Below are 21213 nucleotides of genomic sequence, written 5' to 3' on the forward strand. Positions count from 1 at the left end.
ACGAGAAGCAGCTAAAGAATTGTCAGTACCCTTGACCATTTTGTTTAATTTGAGTCTTGGGTCTGGGTTAGGCCCGAGCGGGTGGAAAGAGGGGAAAATAGTTCCACTGCATAAAGGTGGTTCCAAGACTGCTGTTGTAAATTACCGACCGATTAGTATATCAGGAATCATTGTCAAGGTCTTAGAGAAATTAGTCAAGAAAAGAATACAGGATTGGATAGATGAAAATGGGATATTGTATGGGGGACAACATGGTTTTGTGAAGGGTAGATCATGCCTCAGTAACTTGCTCACGTTTTATAACACAGTGACAGCTGAACTGGATAGGGGTAATGGGTTTACAGTGATACTACTGGACCTTGCCAAGGCCTTTGATAGGATACCACATGGAACCCTAATCAGTAAACTGGAGCAGATGGGTATAGATATAGGGTTGGTGAGATGGATAGGAGGGTGGTTGAAGGAGAGATATCAAAGAGTGGTTTATTCAGGAGTGGAGTCTAAAAGACATCTTGTGACTAGTGGAGTGCCACAGGGCTCTGTTCTTGGACCACTGCTTTTCAATTTGTTCATCAATGATATTGGAAAGGATCTGAGAGGAAGTATTCATTTGTTTGCTGATGATGCAAAGTTGGGTAGAGCAATTGTGAGTGCACAGGATGTCAAAATTTTACAGGATGATTTGGATAGTTTGGAGGACTAGGCGAGGAAAAATGGATGTCAATTTAATGTGGCAAAGTGTAAGGTTATGCACTTTGGGGTGAAAAGAAAGAATAGCAGCAGTATATCGCATTGGTGGAACCATACTCCAGGAGATTAATGAGGCTAGGGATTTGGGAGTGTTGGTGGATAGGGAGTTGAAGTTTAGGGGGCACATTGCAAAAGTAACTAAAACAGCTCACCAAATCACTTGGCTTCTGAAAAATACTTTAACATGCAGAGACGAACAAGTTGTTGTTCCTCTGTATCGAGCCTTGATAAGACCCCATCTGGACTTCTGTGCCCAGCTATGGGCACCAGGGTTTCTTCGTGATGGGGAGGAAGTGGAGAGGGTCCAGAGACGAGTGACCAAGATGATAGCAGGTCTGTGGAATGAACCTTATGAGAATAGGTTGAAGATTTGTGGGTTGCAGAAATTGGACGATAGGCGAAGGAGGGGTGATATGATTGAGACATTCAAATTACTGAAGGGTTTTTATAAGATTGATCCAGAAGATATTTTTGAAAATATGACTGGTGGTGGGAGGACTAGGGGCCATGCATGGAAGCTGGGCAAGAGCGTGGTTGACAAGGGTGTTAGAGCTAGGTTCTTTACTTGGAGAGTGGTAAATGAGTGGAATAAGCTTCCAGAGTCTGTTGTGGGTGCTACGACCGTGAATGAGTTCAAGGCAAGGTATGATAGATACTGTGTGAATGTTGAATAGTTGTTCTTGACATGTTAGGGCCTCCCTCGATGAGTCTGTCGACTCCTTGGAGTTTCCCGGAACAATAATAATAATAATAATCCTGGCTGAGATGCTTCAGTTTTAGCTAAGAAACTGTTTTTTGGCATACGCTTCCAAAAGAGACCAATTTTGCCGACATTGAATATTTGCTGATTGTCATAATCACCCTCCTGAATTATTCTTTGCAATTTTTGGAACCTTGGTTGCAGAATCTTTATCAGCACTAGCAGATTCTCTAGTTATTCTTACGTTATGTAATCCAGCTCGATTTTTAAAATGGTCAAATCATCCTAAACTCGCAGTAAAGCTTTCACGTTACTCTTGAAATTTGGTCTGTTTCAATGAGGTAAAAATATTGAGAGCTTTTGCCTGAATATTTCCTATACTAAGAGGTATTCTTTTTTTTGGTTATAATCCTCAATCTAGAGGAGATTAAGGTTATAATCCTTAATCTCCATCAAATGGCTTCTATATCGGGTGATCTGCATGCTTAAAGAGGCAGTAGCAATTTTCCCATGTTCTTTGTATTCTTTGCTCTTATTTAATATATTCCAAATTTCATTGTATCCCAGGTCTTACGCAATCATTGTATTACTAGCACCACTTTCATGTCTCTTAATGACTTCCAGCTTTTCCGCTCGCTGTAGATTGGTGACAAAAAATTTCACACAACATGAAAAATAATTTAACTGATTTAATCACTCGCTTAAAGCAGGAAAATAGTATCATTTCACTCAATTGCACATATCGAATTTGCATTAAGCGAGGTTTTCCTGTGTGTGTGTGTGTGTGTGTGTGTGTGTGTGTGTGTGTGTGTGTGTGTGTGTGTGTGTGTGTGTGTGAAGAACAACAGCTAGAGGCACATTGTTTAAAATGCAGTGCTTTACAAATGCCTGAAGGTAGTGAGGACATTTCAGGTTGATAATTGTAGGGTGGTGTCAAAAGTGCGAAAAATATATTTCAGAAAATCCACTTACTACTGTGAATAACATTTATAAAATTGTTTTAGTAAAATTAATTTACTACTCATTTAAAAGACCAATATAAATGCTCACTTCTTTATAACTATATTTTGTAGGTATTGAGTGTAAATACAATGATTGGAAACAGTTCCTCGTAAAACGGTTAACAGGAGCCAGAACTCTTCCATCTAACTTTCATGCTAAAGTAAGTAATTGCTATTCAAATTAGATGTGTGTTCATCTAAGATTTCAGTGTTTGTATTTTGATTCTTTATTATAAATGAGATATTGCCAATCAATGTGGCTTCATCAGGCTCAAGTTTAACTTGAAATGCTTATCATTCACTTTAATAAGTAATGGTTTTGTGCTTGCAAGAAGATTGTTGGAAGTTTTTCCACTTGGTTATACGATAAATTAGAGATACCAAGAAATTATATACTTGGTTTAATCCTTTATCCAAGTGTAAGCAAACAAGTTTGTACCTGAACTATTTTCAGGACTGAGGCAACTCTTATAAAGAAGCTGACTTCACATCACTTGGCTTAGTATTCCATAATGCAAAGCACATCTCCTTGTAGACATGTATAATGCTATGCATTATGGGAAAGGTCACTACCCAGACCAGTTTCAACCTTTATTTTGGTCTCACCACTTGTTTGCTTACACTTGGATAAAGGATTAAACCAAGTATATAATTTCTTGGTATCTTTAATTTATAGTATGACCAAGTGGGAAAACTTCCAATAACTTTCTCTAATCCAGAGTATTTCAATAATAAGGTGCGACACCTTTTGGCTACTTGTATATAAAATTATGACTTCTACATTACTTCAACCTTGGTATGACTTATGGGTATGGCTCCCACTAATGAGACCTCAATAAAGGTCGAACTTCAACCAGGGTATATTGTAAAAATTCGATGTAGCTTAAAAACATCAAAGCGCTTTACATCGATTTTTTTACATAGGTCAAGTCCCTTGAGAATTGAGAATGTTGTAAAAATAACTTGTCTCTGTATATTTTGTACTAGATATTTTTGTAAATAACCAGATTTAATAAATTTTGTAAAAAACAAACCAATGTTTTGCCGCCAGAACTGTATGTAATAGATCTACATGTCGGCATAAGAAAGGTTGTTTATAAACTCTGTGTGTATGAGAAAGGCTTACAAGCTCTGCACGTAAACACCTCCAAAGTCAGTCAGAAAGGTTCAAACAACTTTTCGATGGCCGGCAAATTACAATCAACAGATAGCTTGGAAGAGAACAAAGAGCTGACCAAACTTGAAACTTAAGATGAAAGAATCATGCCGAATTCTTCAGGGGTTACGAACTTCGTGCGAAGTCTCAGAGAAGGCATAATAAAAAGGGACAGAGCCAAGCATAGAGAGGCTGCCCGGTTCCATACATCACCAGATAGACAGAGCTTCTATGCTGCTGACAGGGCTTCAAATTGGCGAAAGGAGAAGTTCCAGTTGCTAGAGAGGGATCCTGGTGAGACAGTTGGTGGCAGTTCAAGTTAGTGGAAGTGGCAATTCGAGCTATTTCGAGACGGCCATCCAGGCATTTTTGACAAGCCCAAGCAGAGGAGAAAAGCCAATGTAAATTCCCGAAGCAGAGAGTTGGCAGCAGGTTCAGTTATTGCAAGAGCTTCCAGTCATTGCCGAGAAGATAGAGGGATCATCCCATTCGAGAGTCAAAAGAGACAGTTGGCGGCAATAACAGTTTTTAAAGTCGGATGTTCAAGCTACTTGAGACGTCGTCGAGGCATTTTCGGCGAACCCAAGCAGAGGAGAAAAAAAGATCTTTTTTCTCCTTCCTAATGGTTATATAGAAAACCTACTCATACAGGTAGATACATTCACAATCTCTCCCACCACCACCACCACCACCCCTCTCAGCAATATGGCATTATTAAAACTCTGACCAATAGGGCCCACAATCTTTGTTCCAATAAAACTGCCCTGTCAACCAAACTCAAACACCTAAACAACACCTTCCTTTCCAATGGCTGTAATGACGACAAAATTAAAAAAATAATCAGGTTCCTCCCCATTTCCCGACCATCTCTTCAGAAGGACTTTAGAAATGCCATCACTATTCCTTACATCCATGGTACTTCAGAAAAAATAGCCAGATCATTAAAAAAGTACAACTTCCATACAGCTGTTAAGCCCCACCATAAACTTGCTACCCTTATCTGCTCCACTAAAGACCAGTTTCCTCCTCTTTCAGTGCCTGGTGTATATAGAGTACCTTGTTCCTGTAAACTTTCCTACTTCGGACAAACAGGCAGGTCAGCATCCATCCGGTTAGAAGAACACAGTTCTTACATCTGCAAACACGATTATAGTCAGTCTGGCCTTGCAGATCATGTTTTGGATACATCCCACAGAATCTCCTGGGAAAAAACTACCATGCTCCACCATAGTAAATTCAAAAAAGAAAGACTATTCTTTGAATCTGCATCTGCACTCAGGAATCAACCTAATTTAAACAAATGCGATTGCATTAAACTTCCCAAAATTTGGGAAACTTTAATTATCAGATATCCCTTTTCATCCCAGGCCACCTGCAAATGCCCATATTGGGCGCACCACCTAGATAGGACTTTAGTTTCACTTTGTATTGTGTCTGTGTGTTGTTACAAAAAGTTTTTGTAATCCCCGAAGATGTCTCTGTGACAGAGACGAAATATTGGAAGTATTAAAATTAGTTTAATCCTTTCTCAGTGCTGTTAATATTCTGTTAAACCTCTAACATGAATTCTTCACAGCACTTAAGCTGCAACACACATATGACGGAGAGAAATATTTAATTGTAGTTAAAGATGTGGAAATGAGGGACAAACTATTACAGGGTTACTTTTGAAGGCAGCACAGTTATTTCTGTAATGGTCAGGAGCCAGGTAAAAACAGTAAAAATCGAAAGATTTCCAATGGAATACATAGAGAACAGTAATGAAATTCTTATACAGACATTTTCTAGGTGGGGTAAGATTAGTGATATACGAACGGGTTTATCAGGTGAAGATACAAATTGTTTTCTGGTGATGTCACCTTCACAATGGATATGAAGACACCCATACCAAATTTTGTCACCATCTGTACAACCCAAGTTATGGTAAACTATCCTGAAGTACAACGGCAATGGCTGCGTTGTGGTTCATGCGATCACTTGGATGATAATTGTCCCAAATCTAATTTCGACTGCATGGAGATTGGACTTATCGCTAATCATTGCCTCAAACCTTGTCGGAAATGCGAAAGTTCTGAACACCACATTAACACCTGTCCTTTTAGAACTTTTGTGGAAAGAGTGGGAGCACCGGTAGAGCCAGTTAGAACACCATATACACTCGGATCTCTTTTTATGCATATTTTTTTCATGCGGAATTGAAGTTATGCAGTGCATAACTTCAAAACTTATGTTCCGTATTACATAACGAACAGCATATTGCAGCACATTCTGGCGTAATTTGGATTGAAGAATTAACTCAAAAAAGAATTCCTATAAGTGGTTATTTAATTAAACAAAAAGCTCTTCGGTTTTATGAACAGATGAAGTAATCGGAGCTGTCTACTTCTGCTTCCCAGGCTGATAAAGAATTTTCAGCTAGTAAAGGATGGTTAACTGGGTTTTTAAAAAGGAATACACTTCATAACGTGAAGATTACAGGCAAGGTTGCAGCAGCAGCAGATGAAGAAGTAGCCAAAAATTTTCAAGAGAAGTTAGCCAAAATTATTTAAGATGGTGGATATTGTCCCGATCAAATGTTTAACAGTGACGAAACAGGATTGTTTGGGAAGAAAATGCCTAGTCAAACTTACATCGCAAAATCTTAGAAAAAAGCAAGTGGGTTTAAATCAAGCAAAGATTGAGTAATGTTGTTACTTTGTAGCAATGCATCAGGAAATAGAATGTTCAAACCCCTCCTAGTAAATCGATCTCTAAGACCATGTGCTCTGAAAGGCAAAGATCTACAACAGCTACTGGTACATTGGATGGCTGATACAAAGGCTTGGGTAACAACTGCTGTATTTACTGAATGGTTCAATAATTGCTTTGTACCAGAAGTGGAAACATATATGAAGCAAAAACCTCTCGATTTTAAAGTTTTATTAATTGTTGACAATGCACCAAGTCATTCGCATTTAGAACATCCAAATGTGCAGGTAGTGTTTTTTCCACCCAATACAACAAGCATTATTCAGCCATTAGATCGAGGCATAATTGCTACTTTTTAAAAATATTACGTTAAGCATGCTTTCCAATTTATATTGGATAAACTAGAAAATGAATCATTAGCAGTAACTGACGTTTGGAAAAAAAATTTTCTATTTTGGACTGCTTAAATCTTGTTGCATTTGCTATCGCTGAAATAAGACCACAAACTTTAAATGCCTGCTGGAAAGCAGCTTGGCCTGGATATGTTGCAAACATTGCAACCATGCAAACATCTACATTATCAGCTGAATCAATTCTTTGGCACAGGAAATTGGTGGAGAAGGTTTTGATACATGTAGCCAGAATAACGTAGACGAATTGCTTGTGGATAATGCCTTAAGTGATGATGATATTATTGGATGTCAATTAACTTTAGATGTTGTCAAAGATCCAGAAAAAGATAGTGAAGCGGAAGAAAAACCCTCCCCCCCCCCCTCACTGCAAATATAATTGGAGAAGGTCTTGAACTGTGCAATAAATTGGAAAATCATTTTCTTGTTAATCACACAAATTCTGAACGAGCTTTTAAATTCCAACGTGAGCTGAAGAACTGTATCTCTGGATATCGCCAGCTGTATAAAAAATTAGTAAAATCATCATCACAAAGTTTAATCACTGATTGCATTGTCAGAAGAAAAAAATCAGCACAGAACGAGGCTGAAGCTAATTCTGTTTGTGAAGAACCATTGCCTTTACATACAGATCTGATGTGCTGACTATCTCTTCTGGTGATGAAAGTGATTTCGCACCAGTTCGCAAACGTTGCCGAATATTGTCTAACAAAAAAAAAAAAAAAAATGTTAATTTTCAATATTAATATAATTAACGGCTATTTTAGCCTGTTTTTGTTTAGGAGTGTCCCTTATACAGGGTGTTCGGGATAAATTTGACAGTTTCGTAAGGAAAAAGAAAATCTTCTTTGTATCTATTAAATTTAATGAATTGACAAAAAAACATTACAGGCAGAGTTAATTACAATACTATCAACAAGATTTACTCAAAATAACCACCATTAGCATCGATCACAGCTTCAATTCTGCTTCGGAACCTCGAACAAGCTGATGCTACAGTCTCCCTGGGAAGGGCCGCAAAAACTGTTTTAATTTTATCCATTAACTGGGCTTTTGTATTACTGGAAGTGCGATTGGTGTCTTTTTCAACTGCGCCCCATACAAAATAATCCATGGGGTTAAGGTCTGGGGAGTTTGGAGGCCAAACATTTGGACTGGTGAAGTCGTAGAAATTTTCAGACAACCATTTTTGACTTTTCCCAGAGGTGTGGCAAGGGGCCGAATCCTGCTGCCATACATACGGCCTACCATTGGCTACCCTTGTTATCCAGGGCTTGACTACAGTTAGCAACTCCACGAACAAAGCCCGAATTCCAATGCCAGGGTTCTTCAACACCTGTTCCTGCAGATTTGCGAGGAATTCTGCTGTACGAACGCAATCAGATCGTCTGCTAGGGATCTTTCTTCTTGCTACATCCTCGTAGTCACCATTGCAAGTCTCTAGTTCATGCCTGATTGTTTTTACTGTATTCAGGGAGCATTGGGCAGCAGTCGTAATATCCTTATTTTGATGGCGGGCACGAATCATCATGATACAAGTTATTCTCTTCCATGATTCAGGTGGGTTCCAGCTATCCATCCTTTCTGACATCTTGTATATGAATGAAGAAGGGTCCAAACTTTTAAATGAAGAGAAGTGTGTGTTAATACATGTAACTTACGGAAAAATATAATTAATTATAAATATGTCAAATTTATCCCGAACACCCTGTATTTAATACATTGACTAACATAACTCAAAAGGGGTATATATATATAATTTAGGACATTACGGGCGAGTGTAGAAGGCAATTATGGCAGAATAAAAAATGTTGAAAAATTATGTACATACCTTGATTTTGGTTTAAAGATGCCTTCTAAATCCAAGCTCTTGTGGAAGGGGGGGGGGGGGGAGAACATGGGGATGTACTTGGGACACGGGAAATAAGTTCAGGGTATGTACATAATTTTTCAACATTTTTTATTCTGCCATAATTGCCTTCTACACTCACCTGTAATGTCCTTAATTATATATATATATATATATACCCCTTTTGAGTTATGTTAGCCAATGTATTAAATATAAGGGACACTCCTAAACAAAAACAGGCTAAAATAGCCGTTAATTATATTAATAGTGTTTTAGAGGAATAGCATGGGAATTTCCCAGAAATTATACTTAATTACTTATAGTTAATTTTCAATAAAATTAAATGAATAAAGCTTTAAAACAAACTTAGGCATTCTTATTTTCCTGAATTTTTATAAACTTTTTTATGCGATTTTAGGTTTATTTTAATTCATTGCTTCGGTTTTAGAAAAGTATGGAACATATCCGTAATTTTTCAATGTAAGTTAGGTCTTATTTGTGCGATTTTTTTATATGCGCTTTTCTGTGGAACATATCTACCACATAAAAAGAGACCTGACTGTATATCAAAGGCATAATGAAGAGTTACTGGATCTTCAAGCTAGTAAAGACGGCTTTTAAACACACTATGCTTGGTAAAATTACAAAAAGTGCACGACCAAATCAGCTAGAAATTAGCCCCAAAATTCCAGATCTACAAGAGCAACTTTCCCAGTCAAATACTGATGGAACATCAGTTGAAATTATCTATAATGATCCTAATATAACAACTGAACAGGTACAAAATTAAATGCAAAAACATACAACTGTTCTACAAGGAGAAACTGGAGAAGAAACAGAAAAGCAAGTAAGACAACTGAAAGAACTTAATATGCAGACAAGATTATCAAAAAGTTAAGACGAATTAATAATAAAAAAAAAGAAGGTAAACAAAAAAAATTTTTTAAAAATGGGACTACATCTAAAAGAAAAAGAAGTAATAAATAATGTAAAAATGGAGAAGGCTGTGGATCATCAAATGAAAACTCTTCAGGCTCAGAAGAGTTTATGGATTATGAAGAACCAACTCATGCTAATAAAAATTTATAAACGATTAAAGAAAATATAAAGTTTACTGATTCAAAGTTTTCTCACTTCAGTTATCACCTACATGAAAAAAAAAATAACCAGCTTCCAAGTCAAGAACGATAGGCATGAAATTGAAATAATGGAAAGCAACTGTAAAAAACTGGGAAACAGTTTACAAGAAGTAGGTTACACAATTGCTCCTTCACAGATTGAAGATCTCATCGGGATCATCCAAAATTTAGAATGAATTATGAAATATAAAGACTTACCAGTGACACTCCATTAATCATAGCATCTCCTTTCTGCATTACCTCATTAAATGCACGAGGATTCCACAGGCAAATTAAACAAGAAACTATATGGAAACTTATGATATGCCATAATATCAGGTTTTTCTTTCTCAAACAAACATACTTCTGCAGATATAAAGATATAAAAAGTTTAACAGATAGATCCACTTATTTCTTATTGGAGCTTTGGAAGATTTAACAGGGCTGGAGTAGGAGTTCTTATTCTTGCACCCCCCCCCCACCGCCTCCCCTCCTTGGGTCATTCTGTAATATCCAAAGGGATGCAGAATCTTGACAATTGACTGGAAATACTGTGAATGTGTAATAAGGTTTATAAATGTTTAATATAACATTTATAAACCTTAGTTGCATCCAGTGGACGAAAATTCTTCCAGGAATTGGAGCCATATTTATATGGTGCCCACTGCATCATAGCAGCCATAGACTGGAATTGTATTGAAAATCCAACATTAGACAAAATAGGACACCCCAGGAGTAGAAAAGTGGGATATGCACAGCTAAAAACATCTCTCGATAATTCTCAACTAGTAGACATATGGAGGATTCGCAATCCTAATCTCTAGGCATACACGTACATGAATCAAGATATTGGCACTCGTATTGATCGAATTTATATCTCTTCTTCCCTTATAAATAGGATAATTCAGATAAAACATCTTGACATCAACATGTCAGATCATAATCCAGTTCTGCTTAAATTCCACTGCATGGAAAAAAGTAGAGATTCCTTCTGGACCATGGAGACTTCCACCAAATTTTCTATTAATCTTTTCAACTAAATTCCAGACCCTCTGTTCAAATTGGAATAATGTTACCTGGAATTGGGATATGTGGTTAAAAAAGTAGTAGTAAAGCAGAATATGATGGAATGGGGAAATTAACAGGCTTTCCTCAAAAGGAAAAAGTTGAAAGACCTGTATAAAGAGAGAAGCTGGTTCGTTACAAACAAACCAATGCACTGGTATAGAATGTAACAACAGCATCAGAAACATTAACATAGAGATGGAACTGGAAAGGTAGAAACAAGTAGAAGAAAGAAATTTTAAGATAAGAATACAGCAGCAGCACCTAGCAGATAGCCATTCAGCTGCATTCTTCAACAGACAATTCACAAACTTTTGCAAAGAAAGGACTATTACTCAAATCTGCATTGATGGAGAAGACGTTCACCACTCAAGACATCCTTGACTCCTTTCAAAAACACTACAAAAATTTGTTTCAAGACAATAGTACTGTTGGAAATTCTCTTGGAACATTAATGGCTTTCATGTTCCTATCCAAGATGGGCTTGACAGACCCATTACAGCATCTGAAATTACCACAGCCTATAAAGAGTGCCAGACAAGAAAATCACCAGGACCTGATGGTCTAGGGATAGAACTTTACCGTGATGCCTGGGATTTTATTCTTCCCATTCTAGTTACACTATTTAATTCCTTTCTCTCATCAGGACACATACCAAGTGAATTTGTATCGAGTTCTTAAACCTAATAGAGATCACACTTTAATCAGCAGCTGGAGACCTATTTCTCTATCTAATATTGACTACCAGATATTTTTCTGCATTATCAATAGCAGGCTCAAAGTGGGAATGAGATACATAATTAATACATACATACTATAATAGATACATATGCTAGCAGTAGACCTTACTCAAGCATGTGATAATGTCCGGCATCCCTTTCTATTCCACATCCTCTAGCAAACTGGTAGAGGTAAAAAACTACTATCCATTATCAAAGAAGCCTATGCCAATTCAACCATCAGTCTCCTAGTTAATGGATTCCTGTCAGATCCAGTAAAAATTTGAAAAGGAGTCGAGCAAGGTTGCCCTCTCTGTCCACTGCTCTTTGCATTGGTACTTGAAACTTTCTTACAGGAAGTCAACAATACACATGCTGTGCGAGGAATAACAGTTCCTTCAACTATAAAGAAAAATAAGGTATTAGCATATGCCGATGATGTAGTGGAAACTTGGAAGGATAATGATTTCGTATATATATTTTTTGGTCTTTTGGAAAAATTCAGCAAAAGCAATAGATTAATTATTAATGCAGATAAGACAAAATTAAAAGTTTATGGAAGGTAGGATCTTGGAGACATTCTTTTTTGGACTAACCCCTAAGAGAGAGAACCCTCTCATTATATTGGAATTCAATTCTCCACTTATCAAATATTACCAGTCCAAGAACTTATATACAAGAACTTTGAAATGTCAGAAGACTGGAAAATACAGCCACTCTCCTTTTCTTCTAAAGCTGTAGTACTCAAAACCATAATCTTCCTGCTCAGTTGTACATAATAAATATTACAGGCATCACAGAAGCTGAAGAAAAGCAATTATATAGTAAACCTCTGCAATTTTTTTGATCCCACCGTTACCAAGAAGTTAAAAAGGAATTTCTTCAACTATCAAAGAAGCATGGAAGATTTTGGACTTCCAGTCTTAAAATTCTGCTATTTAAGCAATACAGCTTCTAAAATCTATAAAATATTGCAGCATGATCACACAGTTTATTAAATATGAACAGGATACGTGAAAACCTGACAGGTTTCATAAGTCGTATGACTTACATCATCAGGGGCACTGGTGTATAAAAAGTTAAACACAACTAACAAAGGTTAAATTCATAGTCCATTAGATCTTCCTAACTGTAACATTGAAAAAAACTGAAACATTGGTTACTGAATGTTTGTTGGAACATTGTTATTTGTTGTCACGTTCTATGCTTCACATGTGTTATGTCCGAGATCTGAGGAAGTTAAATTTTTTATGAATGCCGACTACACTTGGTGTAATATCAAACCTTGGTTTTTGTTTCACTGTGTAGGAATTCTAAGCATTTTTGCCACTTCCTTGAATTTCCTTGTGAAACAATTTTTATCAATATATGATTAGCCACTTCACTACCATCAGACCTTTGGAATAATATCGATAACATTACATACAATAAAGCTACAACGAACAGAAAAAATATAATTTAATAAGGAAATTCAATTTACTTCAGAAAGAAAAAAAACAACAACAAAAGCATCTGGATCACTCTAAAGTGATTAACCTATCTTCACGAGTCTTGTCAAAAGCAGAAAACAATCTTCTAATGAAAGGCTTCAGTTTCGCTTTAATGCCGCAGCACATTCCGAAAGTAGATAATATCATTGCACAAATTGAAAAAGGAATCTGCAATTTGCCTAGCAACACAGCAGACCTCATCCGCATACAAAGTTCTGCATCACTATTAAAGTTCAAAATACCACGCAAGAACTTATCAAAAACTGGAATCTGCAGCACTTAAAAAAAATCAAGACTTGACAACAACAACATCGTGATGATTAAAGTAGATAAAGGGAATGTGACAGTTGTCATTAACTCTGAGGATTACACAAGAAAGATGAACACCTCTTAGAGGATTCTACTACCTATTTGCCTATTACCAGAGATTCCACATGGCGAGCACATAATAAAATTAATGACTTAATCAAGAAGATACCTAACTGGCCTGAATAACTAAAAAGAACTCTATATAAACACCCATTAGTCCCAAGAATTTATGGAGCGCCAAAAATACATAAAATAATACCCATTAAGACTGATTGTATTTATTATTAGGGAAGTTCAGGAGAAATCTGTGGCAGAACATAAAAAAGACAGAAAAAAGAAGAGAAACAAATCAGGCCTAGCTTTCCACACAACTTCCACTGGCCATAAAGTACTTAGGGAAAAAACGATCATGTCATATATTGATAAAAACTGTTTCACAAGGAAATTTAAGAAAGCGGCAAAAATTGCTAGAATTCCTACACAGTGCATCAAAAACCAAGGTTTTGATATCACAGCAAGTGTGATCAGCATTCATAAAAAAAATCTAACTTCCTCAGATCTCGGACATAACACACGTGACGCACAGAACGTGACAACAAATAACAATTTTCCAACAAACATTCAGTAACCAACGTTTCAGTTTTTTTCAATGCTACAGTTAGAAACATATAATGGACTATGAATTTAACCTTTGTTAGTTGTGTTGTAACTTTTTATACACCAATGCCCCTGATGATGTAAGTCATACAACTTACGAAACTTGTCAGGTTTTCACGTATCCTGTTCGTATTTAATAAACACGTGGTCTCAATACTGGAATCTATCTCTCGAATAAAGAACAGTTGTTCTAGAGACCAAATATGTCCCCCCCCCCCCCCAATCCACTTCATATGTCCAGTAAGCAGTAATCCACTCCTGCATTCCATTGCCACTTTGTCAGTTTTTGGAAGAAAAATATGAGGCTTGCTTGGTGAGAAAACCTTATCATTGACTTGGACGACTTTTCCTTTCTGAAGAAATTGCTTAAAATAAAGATCTTTCAATCAGAAACAGAGAAGTTGATCTCAGAGTTCACTCCTAGGAAAGCATCTTCTCTGTTTCTGATTGAAAGATCTTTATTTTAAGCATTTTCTTTAGAAAGAAAAACTTGTCCAAGTCAGTGATAAGGTTTTCTCACCAAGCAAGCCTCATATTTTTCTTCCACAAACTGACAAAGTGGCAACGTAATGCATGAATGGAATTCCATTGCCATATTTTATATATCTGGTCCACACATGCAAGGTCACATGACCTATAGCACATTAGTATTGTGTGTGGGTAAGAGCACACATGAAAAAGTTCCATGTTTGGTCACTAGAGAAGGATTTCTGGACAGTGTAAAAAATAAATGAACAATTACAAAAAAAATATATAAAACCGACAAAAGTTGAAAAAAAAAATCCCTGCCCACCCATAGTACAAATGCACTATAGGTTTAGTAATAACCTTTCGTGAGTAGTAACCACATTAAAAAAAAAAAAAAAACAGCAAAGGGCACAAGAACAGAACCCTGGGGCACACCGCTGGTTACACTCCTTTTTTGAGACCCTACTCAATCATACATAACTTGTTGGTATTGGTCAGAGCCAATCACCAATCTATCTAATCAATATACTATTTATTCCCATCCTCTGCAGTTTGTACACCAACTTATCAAGTGGTCATCTATTGAACACTTTTGCAAAGTCCAAGAATATCACTGTATATGATTCTCACTTATCTAACAACACACTCGTTACCTTATCATAAAATGTAAGTGAATTTCTAAAACAAGACTAACCCTTTACAAATCTATGCTGACCATCATAAAGAATACCATGTCCATCAACACAATCTTATATTCTATTCCTAACCAATCTCTCCAACACTTTGATTACAACTGCAGTTATACAGATTGGCCTATAATTGGAAACTTCTGTCCTAGAACCTTATGGAGTGGTACTATTTCATCTTCTTTCCACTCTTTAGGAATCTTACCCACTGCAACTTTCATTAAATAACCAAGTCAAGTGCATAGCTAACTGTTGTACACATTTCTTAAAAATACGTGGTAATATCTCATTCATCCCTACAGCCTTATTAACATTTAAGCCAGTGAACACCTGATACACTTCTGATTATCTCTTCCTTTTTTCTCGTAATACTTGCTTCCCTTCTACATATTGTATCATTTACACCAGTATGGTATACACTGATAAAGTGCTCATTACATAATTCCACTATGTCCTTTGTAACGGTCACTCTCCTGCCATTACTATCCATTTGTGTCAGCCTGCCATATAGTAGAATAATTCCCTTCAACTAATCTTCGCGTGACCAGCAATCTCCTTTCATACTGTACCTTTTCTTTCTTTAGTATTCTCATCAGTTTCCTGCTCTGCATTTATTACTCCTTGCAGATCAATCGCTATCAAGTGTCAGCACCATCTCAATAACATTTTCTTTTCCAACACAGCTTGCTTGATTTCATTGTACATCCATTTTACTCCTACTCTGCATATGAAGAAGATTATTACTCAGAGAGAAATCAATGACAAATTTAAGCAAGAGCTTTAAAGATATTAGCCTCGCAACAAAAATCAGAATCGTGAAAGCAATGGTATTCCTTGTGGTACTGTATGGATGTGAAAGTTAGACGCTGAGAAAGAGTGAAAGAAGGAAGATAGGTGCATTTGAATTATGGGTTTGGAGATGAAGAATACCATGGACTGCAAAGCAAACCAATAAATCAGTGTTAGACAGAATAAGGCCAGATTGCTCCCTTGAAGCTATGATCATCAAGCAAAAATTGTCATACTTTGGACATATGCGAGCAAATGACAGTCTGGAGAAGAGGAAGACCAAAAATTAGATGGGTGGATGAAGTTAAAGAAACAGTTGGAATGCACCTGGAAATTCTGAAAGATATGGCCAGGACAGATCTGAATGTAGAGCGTATCTTCATAGAATCACCAGGAGTCGAAAACAACTCGATGGAAATACCAAACTGCATACCAAGAGTATACATACTCTTGTATGCAGTTATACACTGCATGTGTCAGATACTGCCTTATGAATTCCCATGCACTGTTAACATCTTTTCTGCACAGCTCACCTACCCAACACATGGATACTAGTTGACTATAGAGCTTTCAATAATCATCCATGTTATAATTCCACATATATCCTATTTTAGCAGTAACCTTTCTTTGTTTCACCACTTCCCAAACAAGTATCTCATGAACATTCACAATCAGTTGGAGGCAGTGTTAATACCTCATTAACAACTACATTTTGTGAAATTATCACCAAATCCAAAACACTAAAACCTCTAGTTAAAGGTCACATGCTGATTAAGATACTTATCCCTCAGAAATTAAATTCAAAAACTCGCTGTCCTTGAAATCTATATTTCAGTAATTAGTCTCCCATCAGGATCACCTTCTTATATGCCCAACAAATTTACCTAAACATTTCAAAATCGGTATTCTCTACATTCCCTCACTTTTAACAGCATCTTATCAGACATATTAACCTGTTAATTTCAACTTCACATCACACAGATTTAAAATCTGCACATGTACTAGCAACTTCTACACTATGTAGACACAATTCCTCTGCAATCATTAACAGTACTCTGCCCCCCCCCCTCTTTTCACTTTCCTATTCCTCCATAAAATTGAATATCCTTCCATTTCTATTCCCAACAGCACATCATCCTCAGACAACCAAGTTTCACTTATATCCATTATCTTTGGACAAACCTATGCAACAAACTAAGCTGTCTTACTTCAAATACTCCTTACATTTGTATACAAACATAGCAATCCCTGTGTCTTTAAGACTATTCTACTAACACCAATGTTCTCTGCTCTAGCCACTATACCATACCACTCTCTTTGGTCTGACCACTTCCATTTCCCTGATCCTGACTTTGATTATTGCTATTCATATCCATCTCATCCTCACCTTTATGTATTCCATCACCTCGTATGAAACTTCCTCTTGCTACACAACTCATTAGGTTGTACTACCCTACTTCACAAGTACCCTTTGATCATTAACTCCTAATATTAACTTCTTGATTCTGTGCCTTCTCAGCAAACAAGCCTTTCTAAATGCCTATTGTAATGCAACCCATCAACTTTAAACCATTCAACTTCCCTTCATAGATTAACAAACTCAACTTCCTTTGTTTCACACAACTCAGCAATTTTGCTATCCGTTGTTGAAAGTTTTTCCACTTAAACTTTGTTTGCTTACACTTGGATAAAGGATTAAACCAAGTATATAATTTCTTGGTATCTTTAATTTATAACCTTGCTATTCATTATCTCTGCAATCCTTCCAACTCACTATTGTGATATCCAGAAAATACACTGACGACTTTACCAACAGCATTACTATCCTTTATTATTACCAACAACATTATTATCTTGCAACAACACCGTCAAGTCTAAATTAAAAAATTTTTTCACCAACTAAGTCATTCTTGTCCACATCACTAATTTTGCAGCCTGCTCTTTCCTGCTCTGCAAAGCATCAACTATTTGTTTCCATGTTCCACCAGGAAAGCATGTTTTGTATAATTTATATCGAAATTTATTCAAAACTAAATGGTGATCACACTTCCAATGTCAAAGGTTGTGTATACTCATGTCTTGAACCAGCATGAAGATATTGCTATGAATGATAATATAGTCAATGAGACTTTTCTTTTTTCATATTATTATTTTATTTAACTATTACCAATTTAACTAATCACGTTGTAAAATTTGATGCAGTAGGAATTTTCCTTTTTCTTGCATAGACTTTTACAGAGGATACAGCTCGTAAAACAAGCCTAACTAATTTTGTATTAAAGTTGTAAATAAATTCCGTGTGTAGAGGCTAAAGTGCTGTGAGTACATCATGTTGGAGGCTTAATGGATTCTATACAGCACTCAGAAAGGATTAAAACAGAATTTAATACTTTCTATTTTTTGTAATCCCTGAAGATGTCACAGTGACTGAGACGAAATACAGGAAAAGTATTAAATTCTGTTTTAATCCTTTCTGAGTGCTGCATACAATCCATTAAGCCTCCAACACGTAAATAAATTAAAAGCCCATATATTTAACCCCAAGGAATTAACATGCAAAATTATACAAAACAGTAAAAGTTAAATTGCAATATTCAAGGGCAATGTCTTAGAAATCGGCATAGCATTGATGTCGGATTTGCATACAGTATAAGTGATTTTAATGTGATCGGAGTCAGCCAGATACCACCTTCAAGGACAGTGAAAAAAAAAAGTGGTAAACTTCTGAAGCAGTTCTGCCTTTCTGAAAATAGGATTAAGTGTGTATATTTGATGAGAACAAAAAGTCAACATCAACATGAAGATCAAAACAGTTTACGCGGGAATGTGCATGGAGCCTCGACACTTCGTCCAGAGAAATTGTATAAAGGTCATCTAAGAATGAAGAAAGAGACTCGACACCAGGAAAAGGAAGAGAAGAGAGAACTTCAGATCGAGTCAATTCGTTGTGTTCGTCGGTCCGGTTGAAGGCTGCGAGGGACAACCACGGGAGCCGTGAAACTGCTGAGGGAGAAGAGAAGCAGGACCAGCATGCATTGCCAATAGGACAGTCTGCTAAGTGCCTCAGTCGTCGGACCCCCTTCAGCTGATTCATAGACATCAGGAGAAACGTGCTCCAGCCCCCACAAGTCATCCACATAAGACAACGGTACTGACAGAATCTCTGTGTGGAAGTCAAAACCTGAAATGGATGGGAAGCCAAAGGAACCCAAGAAGAAACTAGGAATGGGTGCATAATAGCATTAAAAAAGATATGCAAGTAAATTCTGAACCCAAGAAAAAACTAGGAATGGGTGCATAATAGCATTAAAAAAGATATGTGAGTAAATTCTGTTGTTTGCTTATGATGTGTGAAATTTATGTGAATCCACGGGACATTTATTGTGTTTAACGTAGGTCATAGTTCAGAAGTTAGTCTAAGAATAGTTTGTTCTCTAATATAGTTGGAATTACCTGTTGTAAATTAGAAAGCATGATAATCCTTGAATTAAAATGGGCTGATAGTTTTATTTAAGTATTGATATAATGTGTTGCATGACTCTGTGCATTTTGTAAATGTTAAGTGCTGAAGTTTTAAGCTTAGAGTGGAGTTAAAAGAGAACCCTTTCCTATTGTATGATTTTGTATAATATCAATTTAGTGTAAATAAACATGTTTGTTTTTCTTTACAAAGTGTGCCGCCTGATCTTTAAGCAATGCACTGTTTCGAAATAAACACGAACCTGTGAGCGAAGGAATTTAATGTTAGCCACGACTGTTAGAAAAGAGTTTTAGGATAACTTCAGAGTGAACTCTACTGGAAGTATAATTTTATCTAATACCACAAGGAGAGCACTGGGGGCACAGTCGATACATCAAAATAAATTTCCAGAGTTCTTCCGGTAACAATGTTCCAACAAACATTCAGTAACCAATGTTTCAGTTTTTTCAATGTTGCAGTTAGAAACATCTAATGGACTATGAATTTAATCTTTGTTAACTGTGAAATAAAGAGCCAATAGGCTTCATTTCGGCGATGTAAAAATTATTTAAATTAAGGGGATATTTAATCCCACATTATTTCAAAGCCGAATGAGAAACTCTAAGATAGAAATCAAAGAGTTTCATGCTGAATATAGCAAACTATAAAAGTTTGGCGAGTCCAAGCGTAAGCAAATACCTGGGTAGTACAATACCGGGCAACTCGTAGTAAAGGTGGATAAAGCTAGGATCGCTATTCTTAGTATTAACCCTAATGTAAAACTCATCCTTTAGGAGATGTATGTTGTTTTACATTAAAGGAGATAGGTCACCAGACCGGTTTCTACTTTTCTACCAGACCAGTCTGGTTTCAACCTTTATTGAGGTCTCATCAGTGAGTAGGCAGACCAATAAATACCAAGATTGTAGTGATAATAGCTTTAATACTTTACAGTACGAGTTGTTAAAGAAGTGCACAAATAAATTAATAAAATAAAGAGCCAAAAGGCTTCATTTCAGCATGAAACTCTTTGATTTCTATCTTAGAGTTTCTTATTCAGCTTTGAAATAATGTGGATTAAATATCCCTTTAATTTAAATAATTTGTTAGTTGTGTTTAACTTTTTATACACCAATGCCCCTGATGTGATGTCTTCACAACTTGTGCAGTGTGGCCCCTGAATTTCAGGTCCTTGTCCACCATCACTCCTTGATCTCTCATCTCCTCTACTTCTGTTAAAGTTTTCCCACCAAGTGCATACTTTGCATCCCATCGTTGCTCACCAAATCTCAAAACCTTACACTTGGCAACATTGAACAGTGGAACATAGTTCCACTTACCTGCCCATTCATGCAATCTATTCAAGTCGTCTTGTAAGACATTAACATCAGCCTGACTGTGCATTGCTCTCCCCAGTTTTGCATCATCTGCAATGCACAGTCAGGTTATGTTACATGATGTAACATAGGGCTGATGTTACATCAGCCTGACTGTTACTAGACAAACCCAACCCAATATCATTAACATACAAATTGAACAACAATGGCCCCAAACTGACTCCTATGGCACATCACTGGTGACCTTTCTCTTTCGAGATACTGCACTCCCATATACAACTTTCTGATACCTATCTGACAGCCAGTCACTGATCCAACACAGAAGTCTATTATCCAATTCCATCTGTTTCAATTTATTTAAGAGCTTGTCACGTGGCAGTCTATCAAAAGCCTTTGCAAAATCCAAGTACACCACTGTATATGCATGTCCTCTGTCCAAGGTATTTGTCACCTTGTTATAGTACATAAGTAAGGTAGTGAAACATGATCTCCCCTTAACAAACCCATGCTGATAACCACAGATAATACTGCTGTTATCAACCCATTTCTGTATCCTACTTC

The 21213-nt window shown here is 36.6% G+C and overlaps 1 protein-coding gene across 4 annotated transcripts in view; it reads left to right on the forward strand.

Annotated features, from left to right (window-relative positions):
* The window catches only part of LOC150097982 (MBT domain-containing protein 1-like), a 469576-nt gene that overhangs the window by 263491 nt on the left and 184872 nt on the right, over nt 1-21213 (forward strand). For all 4 annotated transcript variants that reach the window (XM_090406078.1, XM_090406077.1, XM_090406080.1 and 1 more), the window contains one exon: nt 2524-2612. In XM_090406078.1, coding sequence (XP_090262204.1) covers nt 2524-2612 — 89 coding nt within the window. The remainder of the gene's footprint in view (nt 1-2523; nt 2613-21213) is intronic.

This window comes from Typopeltis vanoorti, chromosome 16 (genome assembly GCF_054136105.1).
Source record: "Typopeltis vanoorti isolate ZY-2024b chromosome 16, IOZ_Tvanoo_1.0, whole genome shotgun sequence".
Classification (NCBI taxonomy): Eukaryota; Metazoa; Arthropoda; class Arachnida; order Uropygi; family Thelyphonidae; genus Typopeltis; species Typopeltis vanoorti.